Raw genomic sequence first — 27,884 nt, 5'->3', positions numbered from 1 at the left:
ATAACAAATTGACATTTTTTCTATCATTAATATTTTCACAGAGCATTTTTTTTTCTTAATCACTGAAATTATTGAAATCAACTTGCATGTTTGTTTGACTACCTACTATTATAGGCAACAGTACGTTGCAGGTATTTTATACTTGTATTTCAGTATACAGAAGGAAAGTAACATGTATATATAACAGTGGTAAATAAATCAGATTATTTGTGCATTTTGTGCTCTTTTCTTCTGCTACATTTTTACTTGCCCAGACAAAGTTAAATGGGGTAGGAATCAGCATACAGTCAAGCGGTTTGTCCGTTGCAAATGTTGCGGATCAAACTCAGTTCATTACCTAGATGCTCATGATATTTGGCACACATTGGTCTTGAGGCATAAAAGATATTATGCAAGACCCATTTTTCAGAATGGACTGGAAGTTGTGTTGCCATGGTAATGACATAATGCATTTATAGTTTTTTCTCAAGTGTCTAGATATTAATCCATACAGGATGTTATTTTTGTGACTTACAGAAAACTTAACCAGGATATGTCATCATCAGAGACAATGAGATGGTACTCTCTCAATATTACATTATGAATCATAACCTTTGCACATTTCTTTTGCATCAGTGCACATTCATACATGTACAATTGTAGTATGTACATGTGCACAAATAATAAAAATCACAGTATTAGTTTTCTCAATCACTGTTGAGGAACTTCAAGAAATTGTACATAATGCCGGTATTAGGAAAATCATAAAAGGACACAAAACAACCAAACTTGTAGTCTTTATACAAGTGGTCCTTCTATAGGCCTATCTATTATTAGCAGGTTTCTGTAGTATGTGTACATGTACACGTCTCAGTAGACCGGTGGTTCCTACAGCAGGATTAAAGGTGACACCACATTTTCTCCTGCGACAATTGCTCCGGACTTGATTTCATGTAAGGTTAGGGTTGCAATAGGGTTTTATTTTCGGTTTAAAGCAGGGTATAGTGTTAAGCCCAGGTTTGAAGTTGGTCATTCAATTAAGTGTGGAATTTAGAGCGGAGCAATTTTTGCTGGAGCAAATGTCATGGAACCAGATTCACTACTCTATTTTCATTAAAGTTGTATTCTTTTTTATAATTCAATCTTTTTGGCCTGATGTTACCATTATGATATGATGAAAAGTAGTCCATATTTAATAATTACTTTTGAACACTCTAAATTCCAAGGAATTGAATCCAGATCAGCTGGGAATATTATTTAGTGGCATACAGGATTTATATGGATTAACTTTTCAATCTAGCTTTATATATTTAAATCCACAAGGTTTAAATGTAAATCTATTATTCGGCTGGTCACTATTCATAAAATTAGTCAGGTTTAATTTAAACTTTTGTCTAAAGTTGTGGTTTAACTATGGATAGCCAATTGAGCCACAAATCTCAAACATCACAGGTTCAATGTACATGTATCAGCTCATTAGACTCTGAAATCATTCTTAACAACCTGGGAAGGATACATATTAAAGATAATTGTCTTCACCATTAAAGAATTAGCAAAGAGCACAATAAACATAAAAATCCTACCATGTGAAGAAATTTTGACATGTTTGGCTGCCCATAATTTTAGCACGGAGTTAGACCACGGTCTTAAGTTAAACCCAAGTTCAGAATACAGGCCTTGGAATCGGGTGGGTGTTTCATAAAAGCTGTTGGTAAGTTAAGAGCGACTTTAAGAACGACTGGTGATCCTTTCTTGTGGTAAATTGTATATTCATTGGTGATGGTTTGGAACGTAAGAAAGGTTCACCATTCGATCTTAAAGTCTCTCTCATCTTACGAACAACTTTATGAAACGGCCCCCTGAAGTGAACATTTGTATCATATTGAAAATATCATGAAGACATCTTGGCTTATCTTGAAAACAAAAAATACTGTAAAAATTTAAATTTGGCAAGCCTGCATATATGCACAATCAATCATGCCATTCCAAAGCATTATGCCAAGCAGCCTAAGCTTAATGAATTAATTGATTTGCAATCTTTCAGCAGTGCTTCTGCTAGTTTGCATGACGTAAAACAATCATCAAATGCTACCTAAGATCCCTGAGAGTAAAAAGTTAGTTTATCCCTCACGTCAACACTGCTTCCAATTATTTTTTTTACTCCATAAGGCGACATGTACAGTATTTCAGACATGGTCTGCCAATGATCAGCAACAATTTCCATGGTAGAGAAGCATTGAAATTAATTGTAGAGACTAGAGATAATTATTTAATATCATGGCAGGAAAAAAAAGGTGTAAATAATTTGTACACAGTGGCTCTGAGTCAAACTGATGACATCATTCCATATGACGTCATACTGAAATCGTTATGATAAGAGTTCTGTACTACAACTTTTGACATTTTTGAGTTCTTGAGGTGTACATAAATTGTCTTTCTATATTAGATACAAAGTTTAATTGAACAAAGAAACATAGTTTACTAGCCTACATGTAGAGTGGGACAGTTTGTCAATGTTTTGACACCATATCTGAATTAAAAGTTTTTATTTTGATCTCCCATAGATTGACACACGAGAAAATGAAGGGGGGTATTGCATATTTGATATCTTAAAATGATTGCATATTGAGACTTGACATTTGTTTCCATTCACAAAATATAATCAAAGCAGGAAACAATTCCTTGATCAAAATAGAAGAAAAAGCTCTCTAAATATCTTTTGATTTCTTATTTTGAGTATGATGAATAATTCATCACATTTTATATTTCAATATGTTTAGGGCAAGGCCATTTTTTTATTTTTTATTTTTTATTTTTTATTTTTTATTTTTTATTTTTTACGTTTGTATATAAGTTGTAATTCTTAGTTGTAACTTACCTTTTGTATGATTGATTTATGTTTTCTTTTATATGTATTTGTTTGTATATTATGTTTGTATTTTTAAACGTGTCCACTGGACCCCTCAGAAGGGCCATCCAGCCCACGAGTGGAAAATAAATAAATAAAAAATAAAAATGAAATTTATCACAAATGAGATAAGTTTAAGGATTGACTGAAGCCCTGATCATGACATAATCATATTCTGTGCTTTGTTGTAATTTTTTTCATTCATCTACCGGTACACACTGTACATTTATACAGTTTTTCTGAAAAGTTTAAGAGTGAACCCCACCACAAAATGCACTCCTTCATGCTGTGTGTTGAATGTAGAGACATCAACACTACAATGTTCAGCGAGCTCAGAGGAGCAAACTTTATGAAATATCATATTTGATCCCCTGACTTTCACAAGTGAATGTCTAAAACATGGCAGAACTTGACAACTTTAAATATGTTCATTATTCTGGTGGGGTTCACCAACTTTTGAGCACCACTGAAACTGGGTATCAATGCTTGACCAATATTAAACCTCATTGCATTGCATTGCATTGCATTGCATTGCGCATTGCACTTGCAATTAGAGATAAAGCATAATTACATGTACATGTATGTGCTTGACAAGTCTTGTGCTCATGTTCAAATGTGCCCTTTCTCAATGCAATGCTTCTTTTGATTTTTTCCTTTGCAACTTTTATTCTTTTTTTTTGCTTGTTTTTGTTCAGATGGCGTTATCGGTAAGTGTGAGATTGCATCGGGCATATAAAATGCATGAATACTTTTTTTTCTTCACATTGGCTGTGCATGTATGCAGCTATAAAAGTAATTATAACACATTTTCAAGAAGGGAGACGTACAGTGAAAAGATCATCTCACTTTTAATATCATAAGTTTCTCAGTTCATTTTTCTTTTGTTTGTGATTTCTTCTTTTTACCAAATAAAAATATTATTTCATAAAATCAACTATTAAATACACACAAGTGTTTGGTAGCAAAAAATTGTTATGCTACGTGTGCAAGTACATGTACAGTATAAGGGAATGTCCTTTCAGTTTTGTTTTGTTTACTGTTCAATGTACATTATTTCAATTTCTTATTTCCTTTCTATATTTTTGTGGCACTTTGTAAATAATATATCACTAATGATGTAGAATGGGTGATCCATTTTATTTTTAAATATATTTTAGAGTCATTATTTCAAGGTTCTGTTCAGGACAAAAAACTTAAAAGATGGTGCCTTTATACTTCAACAAATTTTTTGTTGTTCGAGATGCAGACATTTTTACTTATCTTGACCTTCATTATCAAAGCTTTTTATTCATTCACTGAATATCCATTTTTATTTGGACACCATGTACTTACATACATTGATCACATACATGTATAAAAGTATACTACATCAAATCATTCCATACTTTTATTACAGAGACACCCTGTACTATTTACTTCAGTACATTTGCATTCATTGAATACCATGTACACTGTACACATCGACCTTAATCATTTCGCATAGAATCATTTAATACCATAAATGCCTATTTTGATTGAGACACCCTGTACGGTCAATCGGAACTACGGGACAGTATGTGCATTCATTAATTTATTCATTTATATCATTGTTTGTGATGATGTGGAGTGTCCTGCACCTAGCAGCATAATTGTCTGTTTACGTAGAATCTTATGCAACACTTCCCCTTCAGATTACGGGAATGACACTCGCAATTTCCCTCGCAACGTGACAGGTAGCGGGAGGATATAAAATGCTAGGGGACGTCAGTTATGCCGTCAGTTGCATGATCGACTCACATCTAAACAGGACTTGATGATCCAATCTTGTTTATGACAGATGTAATAGAAAATATGAACTCGAGTTACGAAAATTAAGGGAATTCCCATAGCTGGAATTCAAATGTCAGCGAACTGGGTTTTCTGGAATTTTAGTCACATGATTTTACTGTTGGTGAATTTTCATTTCTCTGAAATATGGAAGATTGCTGTCAGGTCTTTCAAGGGATTGTGAGCAATTTGTGTGGGAAGTAGAGGAAAAACTTACCTACATCCCACGGTGGTTCGGCTTAGTCACCGGGTGAAAGGGACTCGCTCGTTGTTTGCACTTCTGCCAGACCTTGCCCACGGGTTATTTAAAGGTATTACAACATTCTTGTGAACTTATTGTTGGAAGAGCCACTGACCGTTGCTGCTGGTGCTTGAGCTCTGGCCTGTTCTTCCAGAGACGTTGTGATTTTCAGGAGCTCTCACATTTAAAACTGTTGTACATAATGTAGGAGGACTTTGTCAGTGCAAGTGTCAGGTCAGGTGCTTAATTTGTGAAGCGAAGACTGTCAAGAATTACAAGTTTTTTATGGAAACATCTTCCAGTCAGAAGGAACAGAGGACTGAGGAGCTGAAGTTGCTTGGAGTGGTCATGCAAAGTTCTTTGTAAGACAGACCCCCAGGCACATTTACTATCTTGGACACCATAAACACTTATCCCGGAGAAATTGGAAGATTGTCTTCCAAGATATTCCAAGGTTCTTATCCTGCTATAAAGACTTATAGTCTTTCCAATAGTTATATGAGGTTGCGACCGTATTCAATACAAGATTCCTGTTGGATCTGTGACTCCAGGACCCACTGAGGATTTCTAGCCTTTGTCAAACTGAGAACGGGTTATGACCCTGTTTAACTCAAGACTGCTATCTGACTTGGGGCTGAGGCTGAAAGTATCGTCAAAGACTCCAGACTTTTTCTCCACCAAGATGAGGTGGCTGCCCGACTGTATATCTATGCAGGTGGAGGATGATGATAGTTTCTTACCCTTTGAGGAATGGCACAGGTGGCAGTCGGTGCCGTGCTTATGTGAAAGCTGGTATGTGGTTTCCCCAAATGTCCTCTTCTGTTGATAGATCTAGAGATTTTTCTTTGCACATTTAAGAAAGTGGTGATGGTAGGATTGAAAGCATGATGGATCACATTTATGTAATTCAGTGTGTGATTGATTGCATTAATGAGAAATCATTTTCTGATTAATTATAAGGTACAGGTGTATGATTTTAATTAATATTGTGATTGATTGCATTAATCAGAAATTAATCTTATGATTGATTATAAGGTATGGCTTTTATTTGATATTGTGATTGATCACATTAATCAGAAATTGATAATAAAGTGTGATTTTTAATTGATATTGCGATTAATTTCATCAATCATAGAAGTCAATTGTATGAGTAATCATAAGGTGTAATTGATATTGATCACATTAATCAGAAATTGATTATAAAGTGTGATTTTTAATTGATATTGCGATTAATTTCATTAATCATAGAAGTCAATTGTATGAGTAATCATAAGGTGTAATTGATATTGCTCACATTAATCAGAAATTGATTATAAAGTGTGATTTTTAATTGATATTGCGATTAATTTCATTAATCGTAGAAGTTAATTTTATGATTAATCATAAGGTGTAATTGATATTGTGGCTGTTATGATTGATCATAATGTATTACTGTTGAAATGGCATTATGATCTATTGCAATGATCATATTCAATTGAAATCAACCTTATGGTTGATCACAATGTGTGATTGTTGGAAGGTATTATAATTTATCACGTTTATTGTAGAAGTCAATGTTTTGAGTGGTCATTTGAGGAACTAGTCTTGTTGGAGCAAATCCTATAGAATCATCCTTATTAGGCCCGACACAGATGGTCTGCAGCATATTAGTACCTTCTTGTATTATGTATAATTCTGATATAGAAGACTGCTTATTAAAGTCGAATATCACCCCCAAGTCAAATTTTGCATAAGTCAGACAGATATCTGCACATGGTTCAAAGAGATTTGAATTACTGGTAGGCAGACTGAGCTACATTTCTTTTCCATGCAGTAGTCAATATTCTATTGTAAATATTCATACATACAAGTTTCTAAATTAATGTAGTCAATATTCTATTACTGTGTAAATATTCACAGTTTTCACACATTTAAATTTATGAATAAATGAAAGATGATATATGTCCCTTTTTTTTTTTTTTTTACTTATTTAGTGAGATCTTGGAAGAGGAAAAAGAGCAAGAGGAGGCAGCCCTGAAGCAAGAGAAGAGAAGGATTCTATCGACTTGGGGATTCCCCGAAGAACCACCCCCAAAGGTAAGGAATCGGACAAGATGAAAAACATTATTTTCAATATTTTTGCACCAGTTGGATGGAGTTTTAGAAAAATCAATCCAGTCCTTTGTGTTTGTTTCTTATCATGACCAAACAGAGAGTGTGTGTTTTTTGTGGTGTGGGGGAATGAGTGAGAAAAAAAAAAGATCTCCAAATTGCAGTACAGGGGCCTTTCAACATTGCCATTATGGCAACTACTAATGATAATACCAATCACAATCAAAGATTCCCATAATAGCAAAGTTACCATAGTTGCAACTGTTTAATATGATATAGGCCCAAGCTCTTGTTTTAAATCAAGACAGCCCACATGAATATGTCAGTTTGAAGAAGAAGAAGAAAAGAATATAACACTATTACATTTAAAGAAAATAGATTTTGCACCATATTAATTAAGGTTTTCCTAAATGCTGTCCTTAACTACAATTCAAGTCAGAGGACACAAAAAGTTACTTTGTTTAAAACCTACTTTGATTCATGAAATTCATATACATGTATTTCAAGAAATTGCAGTTAATTGAAATAAAGATGAATAAAAGCATGAACAATTTTTGTGTCAAATAGGGAAAAAAAGCCTAGCAGCACTGAAAAGTCATCTTGTTATAATAGATACTTCTCATCAGGACATTCACATTTTGTTCCAAGAATTACAAGGTTAGGCTATAAAAACTAACCAAAATTATGAGTTGTACGTTTCCGATACTGCTGAACAGTTGTCATATTTTCAATTGACATCAGACACAGCTTGTTATGGGGTCATTAACATCACATGGGTAGAATCAGATGTGGTATTTCCTGTTAGTTTTATTTGATTTTTGCTTCTGTTTTGGCTTCTTGTTTTCAGTGGAGTGGAAATAATTAAATATACCTTGGCATGCCAAAAGGTGATATTATTTTATTAGTGTATTCAGACACAATATCTTTATTCAGAGACCTGATAATAAACATTGTATCAGATTTTGCTGTATAGTTTTATCAACTGCTCAGATGTATACATTCATTCTCTCAACCAATCACACAGTCAAAATGCTGTTCAAAATTTCATACCAAGCTGTATTAATATGAACCTTACCATAGTTTTTAACAGTTTTATTAACAACCGAGCTTAATTTGATAAGAATTGAATATTAAAAAAATTAAACATTGTTTTTAAGATTTTAAACACTTGTTTTTAATTATTTTAAACTTCTACTGTAAGGTTCATATAGTAAGCAGTGTTGTATAGAAATTTTAAACAACCTTTTTAAGGTGGAGGAGAAACATTAGATGCGCAGTTTCCATTATTTATGGTTGCTTCTGGCCCTCTAATACCAAAGTATTCGTTATAAGATACTCAGACACATAAATTAATTCCAACACTGTTTTGGTATTAATGTAGATAGTGATCTACATGTAGTATGAATGTTTCTGTGTCTGAACATGGGGCAAACTTTTATTCCATGTTCTTTTGCGGTCCGAGGAGACTCCATGGAGTTGTATGAGAGTTTAAAAGTGTATTAAGTGTAATGAGAAATAGAGAAAAATTCAGGAATAAGATAAGAAGATGGGGGGAATCGATTAAAGTATTGGCAGAGAGAGAGACAGACATAGATGGAGATAATGAGATTGTTAAAAAAAAATCTGCAATTAATAGCCTTTGAAGTCTTAAAATGAAGATGGGTGTGTGTATTCTATAAAAAATGAAATTATTAATTTAATATTTGAAGAGAATAATTTTCCTGGTATTGTATTGCAATTTGCTCAATTTTTTTCTTTGTATAACTGCAACACAAAAATTCCTTTACTGTAAATTTTTGTATATATACTGTAGGACAATACAGAACATAATTGAAAGCTTTTCTCCAACAACTAGAAATGATAAAGTAAAATCAAAGTAAATTTATTCCCTGATTTACCTCATGCAGGTGAGGATACTATGGGATATATTCCTTCAATAGTAGACATGTACTTGATATTTATTAGTGCACCTTAAGTTCTTAAATTTTAAGTTCCAATCCACCTCAAAAATTCAATTTTTACATTGGCTCTGTTCTCAAACCTCTTCACCACTATGAAACTGGCAGAAGGTTATTAAATCTGATCATTTAAATTTAATCTTAGCTCCTATTTTTTTTTATATGATTTCCCATTTTTACTCACGTATACATACATGAACTCATATTGGAAATGCTTTTTTTTTTCCCATTTTGAGTAAAATCTTCCCCATTTGCTTTAAGAAAAGTTGGAATCACTGTTCCACCGTTGTCACAAAAGGTCAGTTAAGACGTGATTGGTTTAATCAGTTTTAAAACCTTAACCTGAGTAACGATCATGATTAATCACCTTCTGATCTCACCTTGCTGGGGAAGGTTACATGAAGCATGTAGTCAGTGATTTTTCACAGACTAATTTGCTCTGAGCCAATCAGATTTAAGGATATCAGTAGCTTATAACAGAAAAATCACTGATGATTTGTTCCATGGAATACTTCCCCTGATCTCACCTTGTGGTTTAGGAAACTTGATATGGGGTATCTTTAGGAAGGCATGTCATGCTGCTTTCAGTGCACTAGGCCATTCTAAACAATAAAAATGATTAACATTATGATAACCACAAAGTATCCTTAATGTATGAACATTTAGAGGTATGTCCATTAGGTCATCCTGAAGCAGGAAAAGTGACCAACACACAAAAAGAACAATAAAGCATTCGGAGGATATTTGGCACATGTATGTATTAGACCTATACAGATATTAGACCAAATGCCAATAGACCAATTGGATCTTAAATCTGAGATTATGTGCTTGTTTTCTCTCTTTATGTGGTAATTAATAAAGTTTGTTTTGTACTTGTCTTTTTCTCTTGTTTTTAAAACCCTTCCCTAACCCGACCTTTCCTCACCATCTCGTATGGGGGTGCTTTGGACTACTCTTGATACTCTACAAATATGTTTGATTTAAAAAAATGAATAATAGCCCTCGAGACCTGGTTTCCCCACCTATGCCTCCACGGGCAGCATCCTCGGGGACCAATACCTTCCCTCGAACCATTACCAGAGCACGCAGGCCAAGGCCCCGCCCCTTCCCGTGGCCGCCCCCAACACCAACACCCTCAAGGGTCCCTATTACAGCCCCACCCCTCGATCCAACGTCATGCCGGATCTTCTCAGACCCATGAGTAGCGAGGTAAGGGAATGTTGCATGCAACATTGGCCTTGGTTTGAAGAGACAGTTTACATGGATGCAGTTTATGAAGAGCGCCATCTTAAGCTGGGATGGAGAAAGCCAATTGTGATTTGGAGACCCAGAATGCGTCATTCTTAATTGAAAAAACACTTGGTGCCCATTTCATACACAATTTAAGATTAGAGAAACTTGACCAGGCATTATTGTAACAAACTACCATCATGGCAATGGATTCATCACCACTGAAATCAAAGTGTCAGTGGTATATATACTTTACTATGACGTTTTCATGAAACCAATGTGGCACTGAACAGCTTGAAAATTATCTGTTCAAGGTTTTAGGGGAGAATGGTGCATGCTGGGACCATATCGTGGTACTCTCTTTTTTTCTCAACCTCAACTTAAGATGGCGCTATTCCAAACTGCTTCATGTACTGTCTATACCTAAGTGTTGCTGTAGTCTGCTTGCCTCATCCAGAGTCATTTGTTTAACAGAGTTTGATCATCCTTGTCGAGAATGGCACGGCTTAAAACTTGTTGGATATTTCCCCCAACTACAGGCTGCCAAACTCTAGTAAAACTATGTCATTGGCTTTTCAAACCTCCTTTGTTCCCCCATCCCCTCTCTCTCTCTGTTTGCAGCATGTAACCTTAGGCACTGCTAGAAAGTCTGTTTCTGTCTCAGCGAAATATCTCAAAGAATTCCAGTTGCATTCCGCACTAAAACTCCCTTTTCCACATCCAAAAAACTCTCAAATTTGCCAAATATTTATAGGAAGGTTCATGCATTTTCTACCCTTACCAGTGTTTTACATTCATCAATATTAAAAAAAAAAGATAGGGGATGTTTCTATCCTGTAAATCAAACTTTTGAACTTGTGAGAGTGCTTCTTCTAAGGATATTTTTAAAGCTGATACATGTATGTTTCCTCCCGGATTCTATTTTGTGAAAGCATATTGATTATTGATTGAGTAGTGAAACCAGTTTGATGTACCTGTATAGAATAGTTTGCTTCCCTTCTTGTGATGAAATATTTGTAGATGTTCATGTATGCTGTGTTTTTTAAATAGTTTATATTAGAAAGTCACCTGTAATTAAGTCTTCCTCATATAGTTGCATGCCTGTGACCCTCCCCCCATACCCCTTTCACAATAAAAAAAAATGACTTCCCTTTAAATTCCCTTGGTTTATTATTATAGTTTTATATAATATTTGTTATTTGTGAAGAATTGAAGAGCAGGCCAGAGAACAATTCGTGTATAAAATGTGAAGTTCATCATAAAGTTGTTGATATAGATGAGAGAAATGTAAAGTATTATTAAAAGCCTATTTAACAACAACCACACTATTATGGAATAAAGTTCTAATGCAAGCAGCAGTCCCTTGCTACATTGATGTCATGCAAAACAAATTTCATGGATTTGAAATGAACTCATTGGTGTGATTCCCTTTCAAAAGTGCAGAGATTTTGCTAACCCATTTTGAGAAAGTTTTGCAGGTGGTGCACAAAAAGCAAAGTATGCCGAACATGTACATGTTTGAAGTAATGGTGCATTGATAATTGTGGCACTTTTCTGTGGCATATTGTGATTTTGACAATAAAATCCCAATAGTTTAGACTTTAGTGAAATTTTGTTGTGTCATTCTGCTCCAAACAATTTACATACAAGTATGTACTCTACAGAAATCTCACATACACTGTACATGTGTCTTCAAGATGGAACAGAGGAGAATTTGGTTAATAGAAATCAGAAAAATTTAGACATTATAGATACAATTTTGCTATTGATGTACAATTTGAAATTAAAACGGTATGAGAAATAATTACATCAGTACTATGACATGCAACAATAAATTGATCTAAAATACTCTAAGTGTGAAAGTTTGCTGAAGGCCCCTTACATGTACAGTGTAGGTGTTAAAAAAAAAACCTCCTTTCAAATTTAAGAGGATTTCCACAGGACATGTTTCACTCTTTGTAATTCTGTCAAATTGTGATTAGGGGCTTGTTACACAATATATTGCGATTAGTAAGCCAATTCTTAGTTCCATTCTGTGCATGATCCAAAGAAGGTCAGTGGTACTAAAGTGACATGGTGGTTTAATGTTTAAGGAGATAAGCACCAATTTTGATGTCTTGATTATTCATATATTCTTTTGAATTGTGTTTTTCCATTAGATAAACATCCACTACCGACTGGTTTTCATAGTTGGCTAAGTACATTGTTACAAGAACATGCTAATGCATTCAAAGTAGAAATGCAACAAAAACCCTCATAGAGTGTTCATAGGTGTGCTATTCTTTTCAATTCCTTCATGCTGCTATGTAAGGCATGCTTACGTAATGTCTTGCATTGAAATCTGCCTATCATAATGAAAGAAATGAAAGGTCATTTTACCAAAATTGCCCATGAAGAACTACAAATAGGTGGCAATGTCCAATTTAGATCATCATCATCTCCATAACTCTTCAGAGTAACCAGTAACTTTACAGTCGTGATTGCAGTTTCAAATTTTCAATTGATTGCAAATTTATGTTCTTTCCTGAGCCCGCCCTTATATTATCAGTTGATGTAATGTTGCCCCCCCCCCCCCCCCAGCATCTTGTGTGCATGGTGCATTCAACATGGAATTTAATAAGTGTACAAACTTAGTTATTATGATTTCATTTTTGTGTGTGTGAAAATTAGGATTTTTGGTATTTGTGTTTTACAGCATATATTTCCCTGAGTTCATACATAATAAAATTCAGATCATATACATTGTGATTTACCTGAGTTTATACACGAAGTCCCTTATTCTGGAGACCAGTACATAGATCAAATTCTGTGCTAAAAAAAGGAAACAAATATTGTCCAAATTGTGTGTATATTGTACAGTGTACACTGTAGTTTCTTGTCTGGACTGTGCTCCTTTCACCTGGCAGTGCTTTAATAAAAAAAATTATAATTCCCAGACAGTTATGAATGATTGGAATATCAAATGAGCTTTCAATAGTTAAACCACAAGCTTAGACCTTTTAAGAGTTAAGACCAACTTTAGAATTTTATTTATTTAGACTAGAGGAAATAGTATCAAGCTCTGGCGTCTACTAGTCAAAAGGAATGCTCATAAATACAGCTTTTCCCCTTGAACTACTAAAGATTGGAACGAGTTAAACATGGACACAACATTGATAAACTCATTGGACTCTTTCAAATCCAAAATCACTCAAAAACCTAGTAACTAAGTGACCTGTTTACTTGGTGATCTCACACACATCAATAAATTTGGCGGAGTACAGCAAGTCTGCATATGCCGACTTAACCCAAGACAAGACAAATGAGCTGAAAAGTTGAACCCATGTTACAGAATTATCACAATGAGCTATCAATAGTTAAACCACAAGCTTAGACCTTTTAAGAGTTAAGACCAACTTTAGAGTTTTGTTTAAGCCGGAGTCCAAAATACAGGCCAAAGTGTATTATGGGAGTTGATTATTGAGCTGTTTTTTTTTTTTTTTACTTATAGGAGAGAACGGAACAAGAGAAGCAGAATGAGCTTGAAAGGATAGGAGATGCCCTTAGGAAGCAGAGATTGGAATCAGAGGCTGATTCAGAATGGCTGGCAACAAGCGCACAAACACTGGTAAGACAGGAGACCAAGGATCAGGATAGGGGTGGTTATCGAGGTGATGAAGATGGTAATGATGACAGATGTTGTAATGAAAATGGTTTTGGTGATGATGAGGATGATGAATTGATGATTGATGCTGAAGACAATGATTGATAATTGCGTTGATGATGATGGTGATGGCAAAGATGATGATGATGATGATGATGATGGATAATGATGGTGGTGGTAATGATGATAATCATGGTAGTAATAGCAATGATGATTATGATGATGTTGATGATGATGTTGATGATGGTGTTGGTGGTGGTGATGGTCATGATGATGATGATGAAGATGATGATGATGATGATGATGATGATGGTGGTGGTAATGATGATGGTGATGATGATAATCATGGTAGTGATAGCAATGATGATATTGATGATGATGTTGATGATGGTGGTGGTGTTGGTGGTGGTGATGGTTATGATGGTCATGATGATAATCATGGTGGTAACAGCAATGATGATTATGGTGGTGGTGGTGATGATGATAATGATGATGATGATGATTTTGATGATGATGATGATGATGACGATGATGATGATGGTGGTGGTGGTGGTGGTGGAGGTGATGGTGGTGATGACTATGTTGATGCCATTATACCTGATTCTGATGAAGATAGTATCGTACCAATCAACTTCAGTATTTATACATGTACCAATAAAAGACCCTAATTGCATCTACTCCTTCATGCACCTACATGTATAAATATGAAACTGTAAGCCCACTACAATATATTTTTTATCTTTATCTCTTATAGAGACCTGATGTTAGCAGAACAGAAGGAAATGTATTTTTGCAAGAAGGACAAAATGGCAATAGAGAGGTAAGAATACATTAAAACTTTTTTTTTTAAAGTAACAGTGCCATTACTTTTCAGACAAATTAAGAAATTATTAATCTAGCATTATTTATCCAAATAGCCATTTCTGTTTTTCAGAGCACACTCTATCATACAGTTAACACATAATTTGAATAATTTCTTGGAATAATTAGCATTTTGCTCCACTCTGTTTTGTCAATAGATTTATGCATCTTGTGAAAGAATTAATGGAAAAGTTCATTATATTTCCAAACTTTTTTTATGTGCTATTTGCTCTGAGGAGCATTTCATGAAATAACCAATATACGATTTTCAATGACTATTGTTATAAGCTACTGAAGTCATTGCATCTGATTGGCTAACAGCATATTGATCAGTGAAAATCACTGACTTTTTGTTTCACGAAACACGCTAGCTGTCATTACACCCATCTCTCTAAGGAGCATTTTATAAGAAAAAAAAAAACATTTGGCTATTTACAGCAAATTGGTCATCACACTAGATATCATTAGTTTAGTTTACTCCAACGATGTTGTAGGACTAAGCCTGTTCATCGATCAAAGTAGAATGTCTATTGCTGCTCTCCTTCAGACAAAATTAGGTGTGCTACTTATGTTGGCAGGGAGGGGTGGCAAGGGTATCGTAGACAGCAAAAAAAATTCCATGAGAACACACGAGAATCGAAAATCACTCAAAATCATAGGCAATCTTCTCCCAATGCTTATCCAGTCTATTCTTAAATGCAATCACTGAACAAGCAGTAACTACATCTTCTGGGAGACTGTTCCACACATCTATCACTCATTACACCCATTAAGATTCCTCTATGATGTACTCATTGTGTTGCCTATGATTTCCCCTATTTAGCCTTACGGAGGAGCAAGCCAGCCGTTGTACGAAGCTTTCAACCAGAAGTCGTCCAGTGCCCCGTCGACGACGACATCAGCTGCCAACCAATACTACCAGGCCACCGACGAGGTAAGAAGGGAACTTCCCCCCGAGCCGTCAGAACAAGAGATGGCAGGTCACCCACCCCAGCAGCCACAACCACAGCCACTCAGTGCACAGGTAAGCTAAACAGTCTACGCTCACTTTGGTCTACCAGGAGATGCAGGGTTCCCAGTCATGGAAAACCCTGGAAAAATTTGTGGTCATGAAAAGTCATGGAATTGCATTTATCTGTTTGCTATGGCAGCTTTCCAGTTTGTCGTGTCTTCCAACTCTCATACTCTGTGATATTACTCTGCTATCATAATTGGTGTTCTTGATTTCCATTTTCCCCAGTTTTGTGACATCCCAAATTCTACATAACTCCCGGGACGTCACAGAAAGTCATGGAAAGCAGCAATTTAGTCATGGAAAAGTCATAAATAAGTCATGGAATTCTGTTTTCAAATTTCTGAGGGAACCCTGAGATGGTTTGATTCTCAGGTTGTCTGGCAAGATCATGGCTGAGTCCACCTGGATCCTATCACATAAAGCTGTATAGCAATCATTGTAGAACATTTTTTTATGATTGATTGCATTGACTACAATAAACAATCAATCGTGAAAATCTAGCGAACGATAAATCGCTAAGCAACCTATACGGGACCCTGGTAAATGATCAATTTGGTGTAGTAACAGTTCAATTTAGGCTGTCACTTTGTCTAAATGTTGTTTGGTGTACTGACCAATGGTCTAATTGATACAATTCTGAGATTGTCTAGTAAAATCATGGCTGAATCCTTTTGGTCTACTGCCAATGTGGCCTAATTATCATTTACTTGTAGTCTCATGCCCAGATCTGATTTCCTCTTCGTCTGCTTTTTATTTTGTTTTGTCAAATGAAATTTGGTCCATATAAGTTTAAAAAAACGCGAGAACGCTGCATCATGCATCACCAGGGGGAATCTTCAGTTGTTTTCCACCAGTCACTGGGAGTTTTGGCCTGTTATAAGCAATGCTCCCTCTTGGGGGTGGGCCAGCAGTGCAAAGCACCACCTTCCCCACTGGTAACAGAAAAAAGAAAGGAAGAAAGAAAGAAAACGACAAGAAAAAGTTGCTTATTTGCTGGTCACCCTCTTCTTTTGGACATACTTGGTCCAAATCCAAGCTGAACTCTTCTCTGCTGCCTCAGAAGCAGCCCTACAAGCATGTTTATTCTCTCTATTTGAGAACCCAATTCTCGGTACGCCGATACATGTAGTAAGAGGTGTTTAATAGAACAAGTGGATATAGACAAAATGGGTATAGCCTCACTTTGAATTATATAAAGTGTTAAAGATCCGTTTTGTATAAAAGTCAGTTTGGAAGCTAATGGTTGACAGTCTCTACCTGGGAAGAAGTGTATAGCGGTTCTGACTCTTTTCGTGTAATTATAGGGTTGTGTGTTTGAATCCCTCAGTGGTCTAACGTCCTTTAGCAAGGCGTTAATCCACACTTTGTCACTCTCCACCCAGGTGCTAAATGGGCACCCGTAGGATTTGAAAGTCATTGTAGCGTGTCCAGCATTTTGTGCGTGTGAATGGCAACTTGCTGGAATACTCCCCAGGGAGTGGAGGATGTGCATAAATTGTGTAGGGAAATGACTGAGTGAATCGGATGATTGGGGTGATGATAAATCTGTAAAAAGCACTTACATGTAAGATACCTACTATGTAATGTAACCAGATTATGATATATTAATTTTATGTTTTTTGTATAATTTTCAGATTGCTCCAACGTTAGACATGGATAGAACAGATGACTATGTCTTTGAGAACACAACGCAGGTTGTGAGGTCAGTGATGGAAATGGTCAACCTCGTACATGCGGTCAAGTCTGACCAATACGTCAATCTTGTGAGGGTACGTGTAGCAGACTATTGGGACGTTGCAAGGAACTTGTGATCAATTCATATCAATCATCTGTACTACGATTAGTTCTTTAGTCCAGTCTTACAAAGAGTTGCGATTGATCCAATCAACCGCAACTATGGACGGCCAGCAATGTCAACATCTAAAATGCAAATTTGTTCAAAATATTTTTTAGATATGATGTGTAATCATACATTCATTGTCCTGTTGAAGATTCTATTTGTTTACTAAGGTGATTTTGCAAATTTCCAGTAGAAAAAAATTATGATATGGATGGATTACCAAACAGCTGAGATTGATTTGATCAATCGTAACTCTTTGTAAGACGTGGCCCATTTGATTTGATATAGTGAAATTGATCTATCAAATTAACAACAGAAATTTACAATTGATTACAAATATTTTCTTGCAACATCCCATACATGTATGTCTTATGTTTTATTTTTTCCTTTTGTGTAACAATAAAATTTCCATTTTGATTGTTTCTGTAGAAATTAAAAATATCTGAATAAACAATTTTGGTATCTCTTTGAGCGTGAGAACAGGTCACCAAGCTTTCATTATAAAGTCATACATTTATGTAAAACCTTGTGAAATAGTTCACTGTGACTTGAAGTGGTGCTTAATTGCCAACGTGCATATTATATTTCACCTGTATTCTCATTGGTGGTATGCAACGGCACATATCCCTTGAGGATGATCTGCATGTGGGCAATGCATAGATGTCTTATAGACTGTATGCAACAAGGAATGTAAAGAAATGAAGGCATCAGCTTTTATGGTGAGTGAATCATATGTGCTGACCCCAAACTTTGTGGATAATCATTGAAAATACCTGCAATAGAGACATCTTTGGGATACAGCAAACTTAGTGTACCAGCCAGAAATTATTTGGCAAAGCCTACCTACTCTCAGGCAACTGTCATGCTAGGGATAGTGAGATAATGAATTTACCATAAGGCAGTTTCAAGTGCCATTACATATCGTCTACTTGTCATTAATCTTGTACTAAGGGTTACATGTATTTACACCTAAATAGTGTCAAATTCCAGAAAAAAACAAACAGTAGTTTGCATTTGAGTTATTTCTCTAATGATGAGTGTGCTTTCCATCTACTTCAAATTTACAGGACATTGGTCTTGCGTTGAAGAGCTTACTCGGCAGCGTAGACACCCTGTACAGTGATCTTCCTGGAGAGACCCACAGAGGTATCCAGCTGGCACACAAGGTCCTGAGCTCCGACATGGGTGAACTTATCAACGCCATGAAGCTAGCCCAGAAATACGCCACCACCACGCTAGACCAGGACTACAAGAGAGGAATGATCCAGGCCGGTCATGTCTTAGCGGTCGACGCCAAGAACCTCTTGGATGCGGTCGACACAGCTCGGCTTCAGGCCCAGGATCTGGTCATGGGTGGGGCAAGACAACCAGAAGAGCTGAGCTAGTCAGGTCTTGCTAACCAACCCTGTCATGTGCCAACCATGTCGAGGCATCCATCACAGTTTCTCTTCAGTCAAGGACACTTTTATTGAACTGGAATATTTATTTCTGTGATGCGCCGAGGGGATTATGCTTTGCTCAACTCCCAACGACTTACAATTTTCGTAAAAAAAACCTTCAGCATTAACTGAAATTTATTTATTATCGTCGAACAAGAGGAAGAGTGATGATTAAGACAGGAGACATAGAATAACATATTTATTTCCTATCAAGGCTTTTTTGAACTGCAGGATGATGTTGCCTTGTCTGTGACTGCTAACTGCATTTACAGTCCGTATAACCGCAAATGTGGCTGATGTGACCCTTGAGGTGTCTGTGGGTACCTTGCGTGTGTTAAGATAATACAGACCCTCAGGTTGAACAGAATCAATGCTGATAATGCTTCATAGGTAAATGTCTAGCTAGAAGACCATTCAGAAACTCAATTTATTTATTACTTTCTTTCTTCTGTAGGAGTGTAGTAACTGATGGTGAGGTTAGATCTCACTAATCATAGTTCCATGACCTTCCGAAACCTTGCCCATCATTGCAGTCAGCAGAATGTAATCAGGGTAATTTGTTTGATGTTTAGGTGATTTTGCTGCATGATTCATTCTTTTGTAGGATATTTCCTTTTGCTGCAAGAAGTACAGTAGTTACCGTATAATCCTTAAATAAATTATCTATTGAGATATACTAGACAGCTTTATTTCAGGATTGGCAGTGGTCTGTATAGAGAGGTCATATTGACAGGCTGTTAACTTGTTGGAGACCGAGTTGACATATATGCTGTGAGAGTCTATGGAAAACATGTGTTATAGCGAAATCATATCAGTCTCCAATTGGTTGATATATGCCTCTAAAACAGCTATCTGCTTTGCAAAAGACAATGGGTGATTTCAAGTCCAGTGTTGGCCTTGGTGTTGATGTTGGTGTTGAAATTTGGATTGCGTCCCCTACATGTACATGTAGCTCCAAAACTTATTCAGAGTTTGTAAAACTGATCCAGGTCACATTATTGACATCTCAATAACTAGTGAGTGACTTTTCGGGACCATCTTCATTTTATGTTTGGTGTTATAATCGTGTAAAAATTGAACTAACCCAACACCAAAAGGTCAAACACTGAACTTTAAATTACCCAATGTATCAATAATGATAGTAACGGTATAGTTTTCTGACAATGATGATGGTCACAGATAGAAAAGAATTCTTTACATATTCTCTGTCCCAGTTGTGAAATGAAAATCATAAAAACACCAACAAAACAATAGAAACAGGAGTTATTTTAGAATACCTAATGCTTCTTTAAATGCTACATTATTTGTTTTATTTCAGAAATGTACATAATTCTAGATTCAATGAACGTGCCTCTACTATTATCCACATTTGCAAAATTTGGGAAGCGTGTCACTGTGTGCAAATGACCATTGAAACAAAAATATGTACTTATATCATCAGTTGACATTTAGCTACTCACGTAATTTGAAAGTGAAACTTGTCATTGAAATTAATTGAATGACTGATTAATGCTTCTTTCGATATGACCATATTTTGTAAATAACTTAAGGATCCCAGAAAATCCAACATCAAAGAGGTAAATGACGCATGTTTTGAATAATATGGTCTGAAAAATTACTTTGACTTAAAATAGATAACTATTGGAAATATGGAAGGTCATTTCCAAAATTGTTATATCAAAATGTTACTTGTAAATTTTTTTCTTATTTCTTTGTTTTCCTGGTTCCATCTGGATCTTTACTCAAATCGACTCAATATCAGAAAAAGCTTTACCTTCAAAATCAAGAATTGTGTTAAATTTAATTTATTGGCAGCAACTACAGTATGTACCTTTGAACTTCATATGAGGATCAACTTTACCTTTAAAATCTAACAAGTTTTAAACTCTGTTTACTGGCAGCTAATATGTATCTTTAAAAGATTGTCTTGAAACTTAATATGAGGACGAACTTTATCTTAAAGATCCAAAAGGTGTTGAATTCAGTTTCCTGGCAACTACTACATGTATGTAGGCCTCTCTTCGAAATATTTGCTTCAAATTATATTCCTCTCATTTTTCATGTGTTTATTGTGCATTTCCTTCCTGTGGTGGTCAAAGACAGGATATAGCCATGTTGGGAGATTTTCTGTTTATTGTGAAATTACTTTGAAATTCTAACGTATTTCAACTTCCATCTATCCTTCTGCACACAGAAATGTATTACTGGAGGGATCAGTCTGTTACACAGACCCAACATGGTGCTGAAGCAGTGAGATTATAATAAAGACAAGGCTGACTATATTGCGCTCAAATTTGCTCACTCAAAGACCTGGAACTTTTTAGAATGCCCTTTATCTTCAAAACCATAGAAATCCGGGAACAATAAAATGGGCAATATATTTTTTTTAATTAAGATTTCAAATTTTAGATTCTGAGTGTCAAACTTGTGTCTTTGCCACTAAACTACTCATTGAGACCCCTATCCACCAATTGGAATAGGACCATTTTACACGAAGCTGTATTGACCTCCACTGTAAAGTTGTTGAGAGCTAGTAGAGTTACAGTATTTGTTTGTCCAAAGGTTGACTTTGATATGCTATTTGTTTTCGCTGTTCATTAGTACATATGTTCCTGGCATTTATGGATTATATCTTGTAATCAATCAATTTGCGCTTTAGTCAGTCAGGTTTCCAAACAGTGATAAATTTGTGATGTTAGAGTCATGTACATTCAGTAAGTCAGGTTTAACTTGGGACATAGTCTAACTCTGTGCTAAAATTATGGGAAGCTGACATTGCCCAAATTTTATTATTAGCGTTGTATGGTTTTAATGCTCAATCTGCTCTCTCATCAAGCTTTAAAGGGATACTCCAGGCTTAAGAAATAATATGATTTGAACAGATAAAGAAAAATCAGACAAAAAAAAACAATGAAAATTTGATCAAAATCGGACAAGGAATAAGAAAGTTATGGCATTTTAAAGATTTGCATTGTTCGGGGGAAACAGTTCAAGGCATGTGTTCATGAATATTCAAAGAGCAAACTGATGATGTCATATCCCCACTTGCTCTTTTGTATTTTATTATGTTAAATTAGGTTTATTAAAATGATTTCTACAAAGAACAAAAAAAATTGGATTGACAACTAGTTCAGTGCATTATATATTCATTGCTGCAACTTACTTCATTATAATGGAGACATATCATTCACACATGTATGAAAAAATGAAACAATTATGATTTCATTTTAATAACTTACGAAAAAGGAAAGTGGGGATGTGACATCATCAGCCCACCTAATGAACATTCATGATGATGTACATATAACTGTTTTCACTAAATATTGCGAAACTTTAAAATTCAATAACTTCATTATTTTTTATCCGATTTTGATGAGATTTCCAGCATTTTGCTCTGTGAATTTTACTCTATTTATTTAGATATAAATATTTTCAGACCGGAGCATCCCTTTAATGGCAATGAAAAATAATTCAGTTATTATTCGCAGACAGTTATGATATACATGAGTAACAGATGGGCTGATAAATTGAGCCTGTACCGTTAAAGATTTGTATCACAATTGGCTCTCCATAGTTAAACAACAACTTTAGACAAGACTTTAGATTTAACAGAAGTTCAGAATATCCAGAATGTTTTCATGGTCATTTGCACACACAGTAGCAATCAAACCGTCTCTATATCATTTATTCATGTTTTGTTTTTTTATCAGAAGGTGCCTGCAATCATACACGTAGCTGTATGTGTGATTATTTTGCGCGATAACTCACATTTTCCTCATGTACAGTATTATGATTATGCATTTTTTGATCAACAGATATATAAATATATATATATTTCAAACTTATTTATCTATTTACCTATCATGGTTTTGTTTGTGTCGCCTGTATACCATGATGAAACAACTAAAGCACAATTTTTTTTTAGATGAGCAGACTTTTTGCTAGCTGTAGCTACACCCGTCATAGTGCAATGTGAGGCTATTTAGTTATGTTTTTCTTTATGATCTTTTCTTGTGTTTATATACATAGCATTTCTACTCTGTCAGCAATATTTATTTTCTCTTTGAACACTAGGTGAATTACCTGAACTTTGTATTGTTTATTTTGATACATACTTTGGTATTTTGTATTTGATTTATTATTATGATGATGAATGCACATGCGAAACCAGGTCCGAGATAGTTTCCTCACTCTGATTTCTATGTTAAAATGAAAGTAAGAATCACCTAGCGATGACTTCACCTACATATATCAGTACATGGTCGGTTCATTGAATGACTTCTTACCTTTTTTACCTGAAGCCATTTTCAGGCATTTTGGGAATGTATCAAATTTGCTTTAAAAAACCTGTGAGAACATTGGTCGATTTTTAAATTTAATGAATTTTACATCTGTCGGCTGAAGCCATTTTCAGGCGTTTTGGAAAAGTATCAAATTTGCTTTAGAGAAAACTTGTGAGAAAATAATTGGAGGATTTGAAAATGTCACTCGGTGGACATCAAATATTTAATTTCTACTCAATAAATTGTTCAGATTTACTTCAGAAGATGGACCAATGACTGTATATCCCAACAAATGGGTCTGCACAAAGTTGAGTCACTGACTGAAAATCTGTATAAGCTCTTAAATATCAAGTGAAGACAAACTTCAAACTCAATATCTGATATTACACTGTACATTATTTCTTTGGATGCAGTATAATATTAGAGGTATTCTGTCTGATATACATAACTTCTTTTAGCTTTTTCCCCCTTTTTTTATAAGCATTCATGTGATGATTCGTAACGAAAATTATCCTCGATGCCAGTGAGTAGATATATATGATGATGATTCTTAAAATAGTACTGTGTATCATAATTATGAAGACCGTGACAAGATGGAGGTCGTAACTGACTTTCAGTAAAAAGTGGAGTACTCTTCACCTGTCTCGTGTACAAATGGAAATGATCAGTTTCCAAACAGTGAATAAAATATTACTTTTGTGTACAGAGCAATTATCAGGGGTTCAAGAATGTCTTTGTTTTGTTTTATCATGCCACCCCCCCCCCCCTTCTGTGGTGAATCGGTTGTATTACTCATTACAGACATGCCAACCGTTCCCTTTTTAGAGTATTTGTTCCTCTTTTTTGCTATGAATACACCAATAATTTTTTTAATGATTTCATACTTTTTTTTTAAAATTTCCGATCATAGAGTATGTATTATACATAGCGCGTGACCTTAGCGCCGGTTCGATGGTCCTAGACTGGTAAAAATCACTGTCGGGCCAGTAACTTGTTGCATGAAAAGAACAAGTAAATTCTTGCCTACGAGCACATGTTTAAAAGGGTGAATTATCAAGTTTTCAAGTAGAGTCAATTCATATGTTTTTTCACCAATCCCACTACAACAGGCTGGCAATTGTTACATTGGGACAAATATTTAAAAATACTCTTTTGTCAAAACTACTTTTTTTCCTTCTAAGACAACTTTTTTTTCGTTGTAGAAGGTTGGCAGGTCTGTCATTAATATAAAAGGCCTTTTCTTCATTGGGAGGAGAAGGTGGAGGGGGAAGAGGAAAGATCAAAAGAAGGAAGAACATAGAAGACAAAGATTTACCAGAGAGAAGAATAAGAACAAGAAAGAAGAGATAGAGAAGGAGAAAAAGATGACAAACTGAGGAAAAGAGAATAAGACAATACTGAGATGGAGTGCAATAAATGACCTAAGAATGAGGATCAAATGTAAACAACTCTTTTGAGTTATCAAAGAAATTGATGAAAGATTGAAACAACGTCATCGAAAGTAATTGATTACTGATGAGTGGGTTTTTTTTTTGTTATGAGTGGTCCATACATGCACAAATGGTTAATGGGGGAAGAACATAGGAGAACATAAAGGACAAAGATTTACCAGAGAGAAAAATGAGAAGAACAAGAAAGAGGAGATAAAGAAGGAGAAAAAGATGAAAAACTGAGGAAAAAAGAATTGGACAATACTGAGATGGAGTGCAGTAATGTATAACTTAGATATTAACTAATGACCTAAGAATGAGAATCAAAAAGTAAACAACTCTTTTGAGTTATTAAAGAAATTGATAAATAGATGAAAGATTGAAACAACGTCATCGAAAGTAATTGATTACTGATGAGAGTGGGTTTTTTTGTTACGAGTGGTCCATACATGCACAAAAGGTATTAACCTTTTGTGCATGTATGGGGGTGGGACCAATGCAAGCATTAATGATGCAATGGATGTATACAAATAAGGAACAAATACATGTTGGCTTGTTTTATGCCCCTCACCCCACACAGGTGGATGTCGCGAAGTTCAGGGTCATCTATCTTTCCATTACGTATATGTTCTCTTGATAACGTAAAAGCTGTTTAATTGATCAATTCCAAACTTGCTATCATGTATACATATAGAACTGACAAGTACATTGGGGGTTCACATTGGCAAGGGTCTCACAGGTCTTATATCTGAAAATACATGTTTAAAGGTCAAAGAAGTCATGGCTTGTCAAAATAATTTGAAAATCTAATTGATGAATATGATTTTCCTTGGTTCCTATGCGTTTAGGTGGTGACGATTTTTGGAAGTATAACATACATGAATCTGGGAATTTGTGGAGGCACAGAATTCAACTGCGTTCATTTGAGAATCCAATACCAGATTTCTTTTTGTCAGTTAATATTGTACCCCTCTCCAAATCTATCGTCATTCTATTCCCGCTTTCATATAACTCTTTCCTCTGCAACCCTTCTTTCTTTCTTTCTTTCTTTCTCACTCACTATCTCTGTCTCCCTTTGTCTATCTCTCTCTCACTCTGCACTTTCTTTCAACTCACCCTTGATTGTCTTCACCTAATAGATTTCTCACCAATCTCTTGCTCTCGGTTTCACTTGTGAAGTAGAGCGTCATTGATTCTTTATCTCGCCCACATGCCAAACATAATAACCTATCAAAATTGCTCCCACTATTGGTATATATATTCAGATTTTGAACTATATTAATATTCAACCATTATCCACTGAGCTCTGCAGAAGAATCACTATTCGAAAGATTATTATTTCCAAGCCTGCGCATCAGGATTAAGGCTATATTCAGTGAGTGCAAAGTTTTTATTACAAGTTTTTGTGTGTTTAACTGTTTGGTTTGTTTGAAACGATATTTAAAATTGGTTGTCCAATGTCTATTTTTCTTAATATGCTTTTTGAAAACACATATTTAATGTTTAAAAAAAGAAGTACATGTATATCATTGATAAATGAATTTCCAAGTACTATTTTGGTTTATCTCCCCCTGCTGATACAAATGTGTTTATATTTGATAATTATCTTGTGTTGTTGATTGTTTATGCATGACTGGTTGTTTGATGTTCTACAAGTTATGTTTTTATTGGTCATCCTTTTCATTGATTCATTTTATAATTTTTTCTGTTTTTAATCTCTCAATAATTATTTCTTTTAATATACAGATTAATTCACACTGTAATGCTGTCATCCACCAGTATGTTCTTACAAAGTCTACAGTCAATGCTGACCATTGCAGTTGTTTCCGGGATCTTCTGGAGTCCACTTCAAACAGCCTGTACAACAGTTCCTTCATCAACCGAAAACAATCCCTGTGAGCTAAAGAGGAAGTGTCTTAACAATCCAATCCTCTACCATAACTACCAGAAGTGCATTGTCTGTACTGGACGAGAACTTGCTGCCTTCCCCGAGGGTTTGGACCCTGAACAGCTTGCCAGTGCGGCAGAGCTGCGAGAGAATAACCTTTCTGTGATACAGGAATCTGACTTTGCTAACTTCTCCAGATTGTACTACCTTGATCTGTCAGTCAATGCCATCACCACCCTTCATGATGGTTGGGCAGATAATCTTTCCAGATTACAGTACCTCTACCTGAGTAACAATGAGCTGAGGAGCGTAAGAAATGGTACTTTCACTGGCCTTCTTCGATTGCAGTACTTGCACCTCGATGGTAATTCAATTACAGCATTGCCAAGCCAGGCCTTTGGACAATTGCCACAACTGCAGGTGGTGCACTTGCAACGGAATGTGTTACAAATGTTATCAGGAGATGCCTTCCTTGGTTTGAAACAGTTGAGGAAGTTGAATCTTGGTAATAATCGACTCAGGATGTTGTTACCAGACTCACTGACAGGACTGGACGTTTTGAATGAACTGATTCTGAGTGAAAATCTCTTTTCCGAGGTCCCTGTATCAGGCTTGGCTTCCCTTGTTGGCTTGCAGCACCTTCGCCTGGACAGAAATATGATTGAAGCATTGCCAAGGAGTGCCTTTGTCAACCTCAGAGGATTGATTGAATTGACAGTGGCCTGGAATAATATCACTACATTGCATGGTGGCTGGTGTGAAGGTCTTGGAATGATCCAATATATCAATGTCTCTAACAACAAAGTAGAAACCTTGTCAGCAGACACCTTTCAATCTTGTCCAAATATTGTTATCATTGACTTTAGTTACAACCATCTTAATAGTGTACCAGCAAGTATATTCATGCCTCTGCAGAACCACCATGCTGTCGATTTCCATTTCAACAAGCTCACATTCCTGCCACAACTAGAAATTGCAAATGACAGCCTAGTTACAGACTTCAGACTGGGAGGGAACCTGCTTGATTGTGACTGCTGGATCTCCTGGCTCAAAGACTGGATGGACTCCGGCAGGATTTCAGAAATAAGGTTCAGCCCAGATGAACTCTTCCTGAAGGGTCACTATGCAGAGCTGAACAAAGCATCAGCTTTCCTTGATGCAGCATGCACCAAACCAGATAATCTATCGGGCAAGCTCATCAGCAGTATATCCATAGAAAGTTTCACTTGCTCATCAACTCCCCAGGCTTTGGGTCTTTCATCTGTTTTACCC

General features: G+C 35.6%; 1 protein-coding gene across 1 annotated transcript in view; it reads left to right on the top strand.

Moving 5' to 3' along the window:
• The window catches only part of LOC129280990 (protein-tyrosine kinase 2-beta-like), a 46,106-nt gene extending 22,101 nt beyond the window's left edge, over positions 1–24,005 (top strand). Inside the window, exons 9-14 of the mRNA XM_064112588.1 lie at positions 6,908–7,010; positions 13,704–13,820; positions 14,611–14,676; positions 15,541–15,741; positions 17,367–17,501; positions 18,640–24,005. Of these exons, the coding sequence (XP_063968658.1) occupies positions 6,908–7,010; positions 13,704–13,820; positions 14,611–14,676; positions 15,541–15,741; positions 17,367–17,501; positions 18,640–18,957 (940 nt within the window). The 3' untranslated portion in view covers positions 18,958–24,005. The remainder of the gene's footprint in view (positions 1–6,907; positions 7,011–13,703; positions 13,821–14,610; positions 14,677–15,540; positions 15,742–17,366; positions 17,502–18,639) is intronic.
• The last annotated feature ends 3,879 nt before the right edge of the window (positions 24,006–27,884 follow it).

This window comes from Lytechinus pictus, chromosome 17 (assembly GCF_037042905.1).
Source record: "Lytechinus pictus isolate F3 Inbred chromosome 17, Lp3.0, whole genome shotgun sequence".
NCBI lineage: Eukaryota > Metazoa > Echinodermata > Echinoidea > Temnopleuroida > Toxopneustidae > Lytechinus > Lytechinus pictus.
The sequence above is the reverse complement of the archived record's forward strand: the minus strand, read 5'-3'. Positions and strand labels throughout refer to the sequence as shown.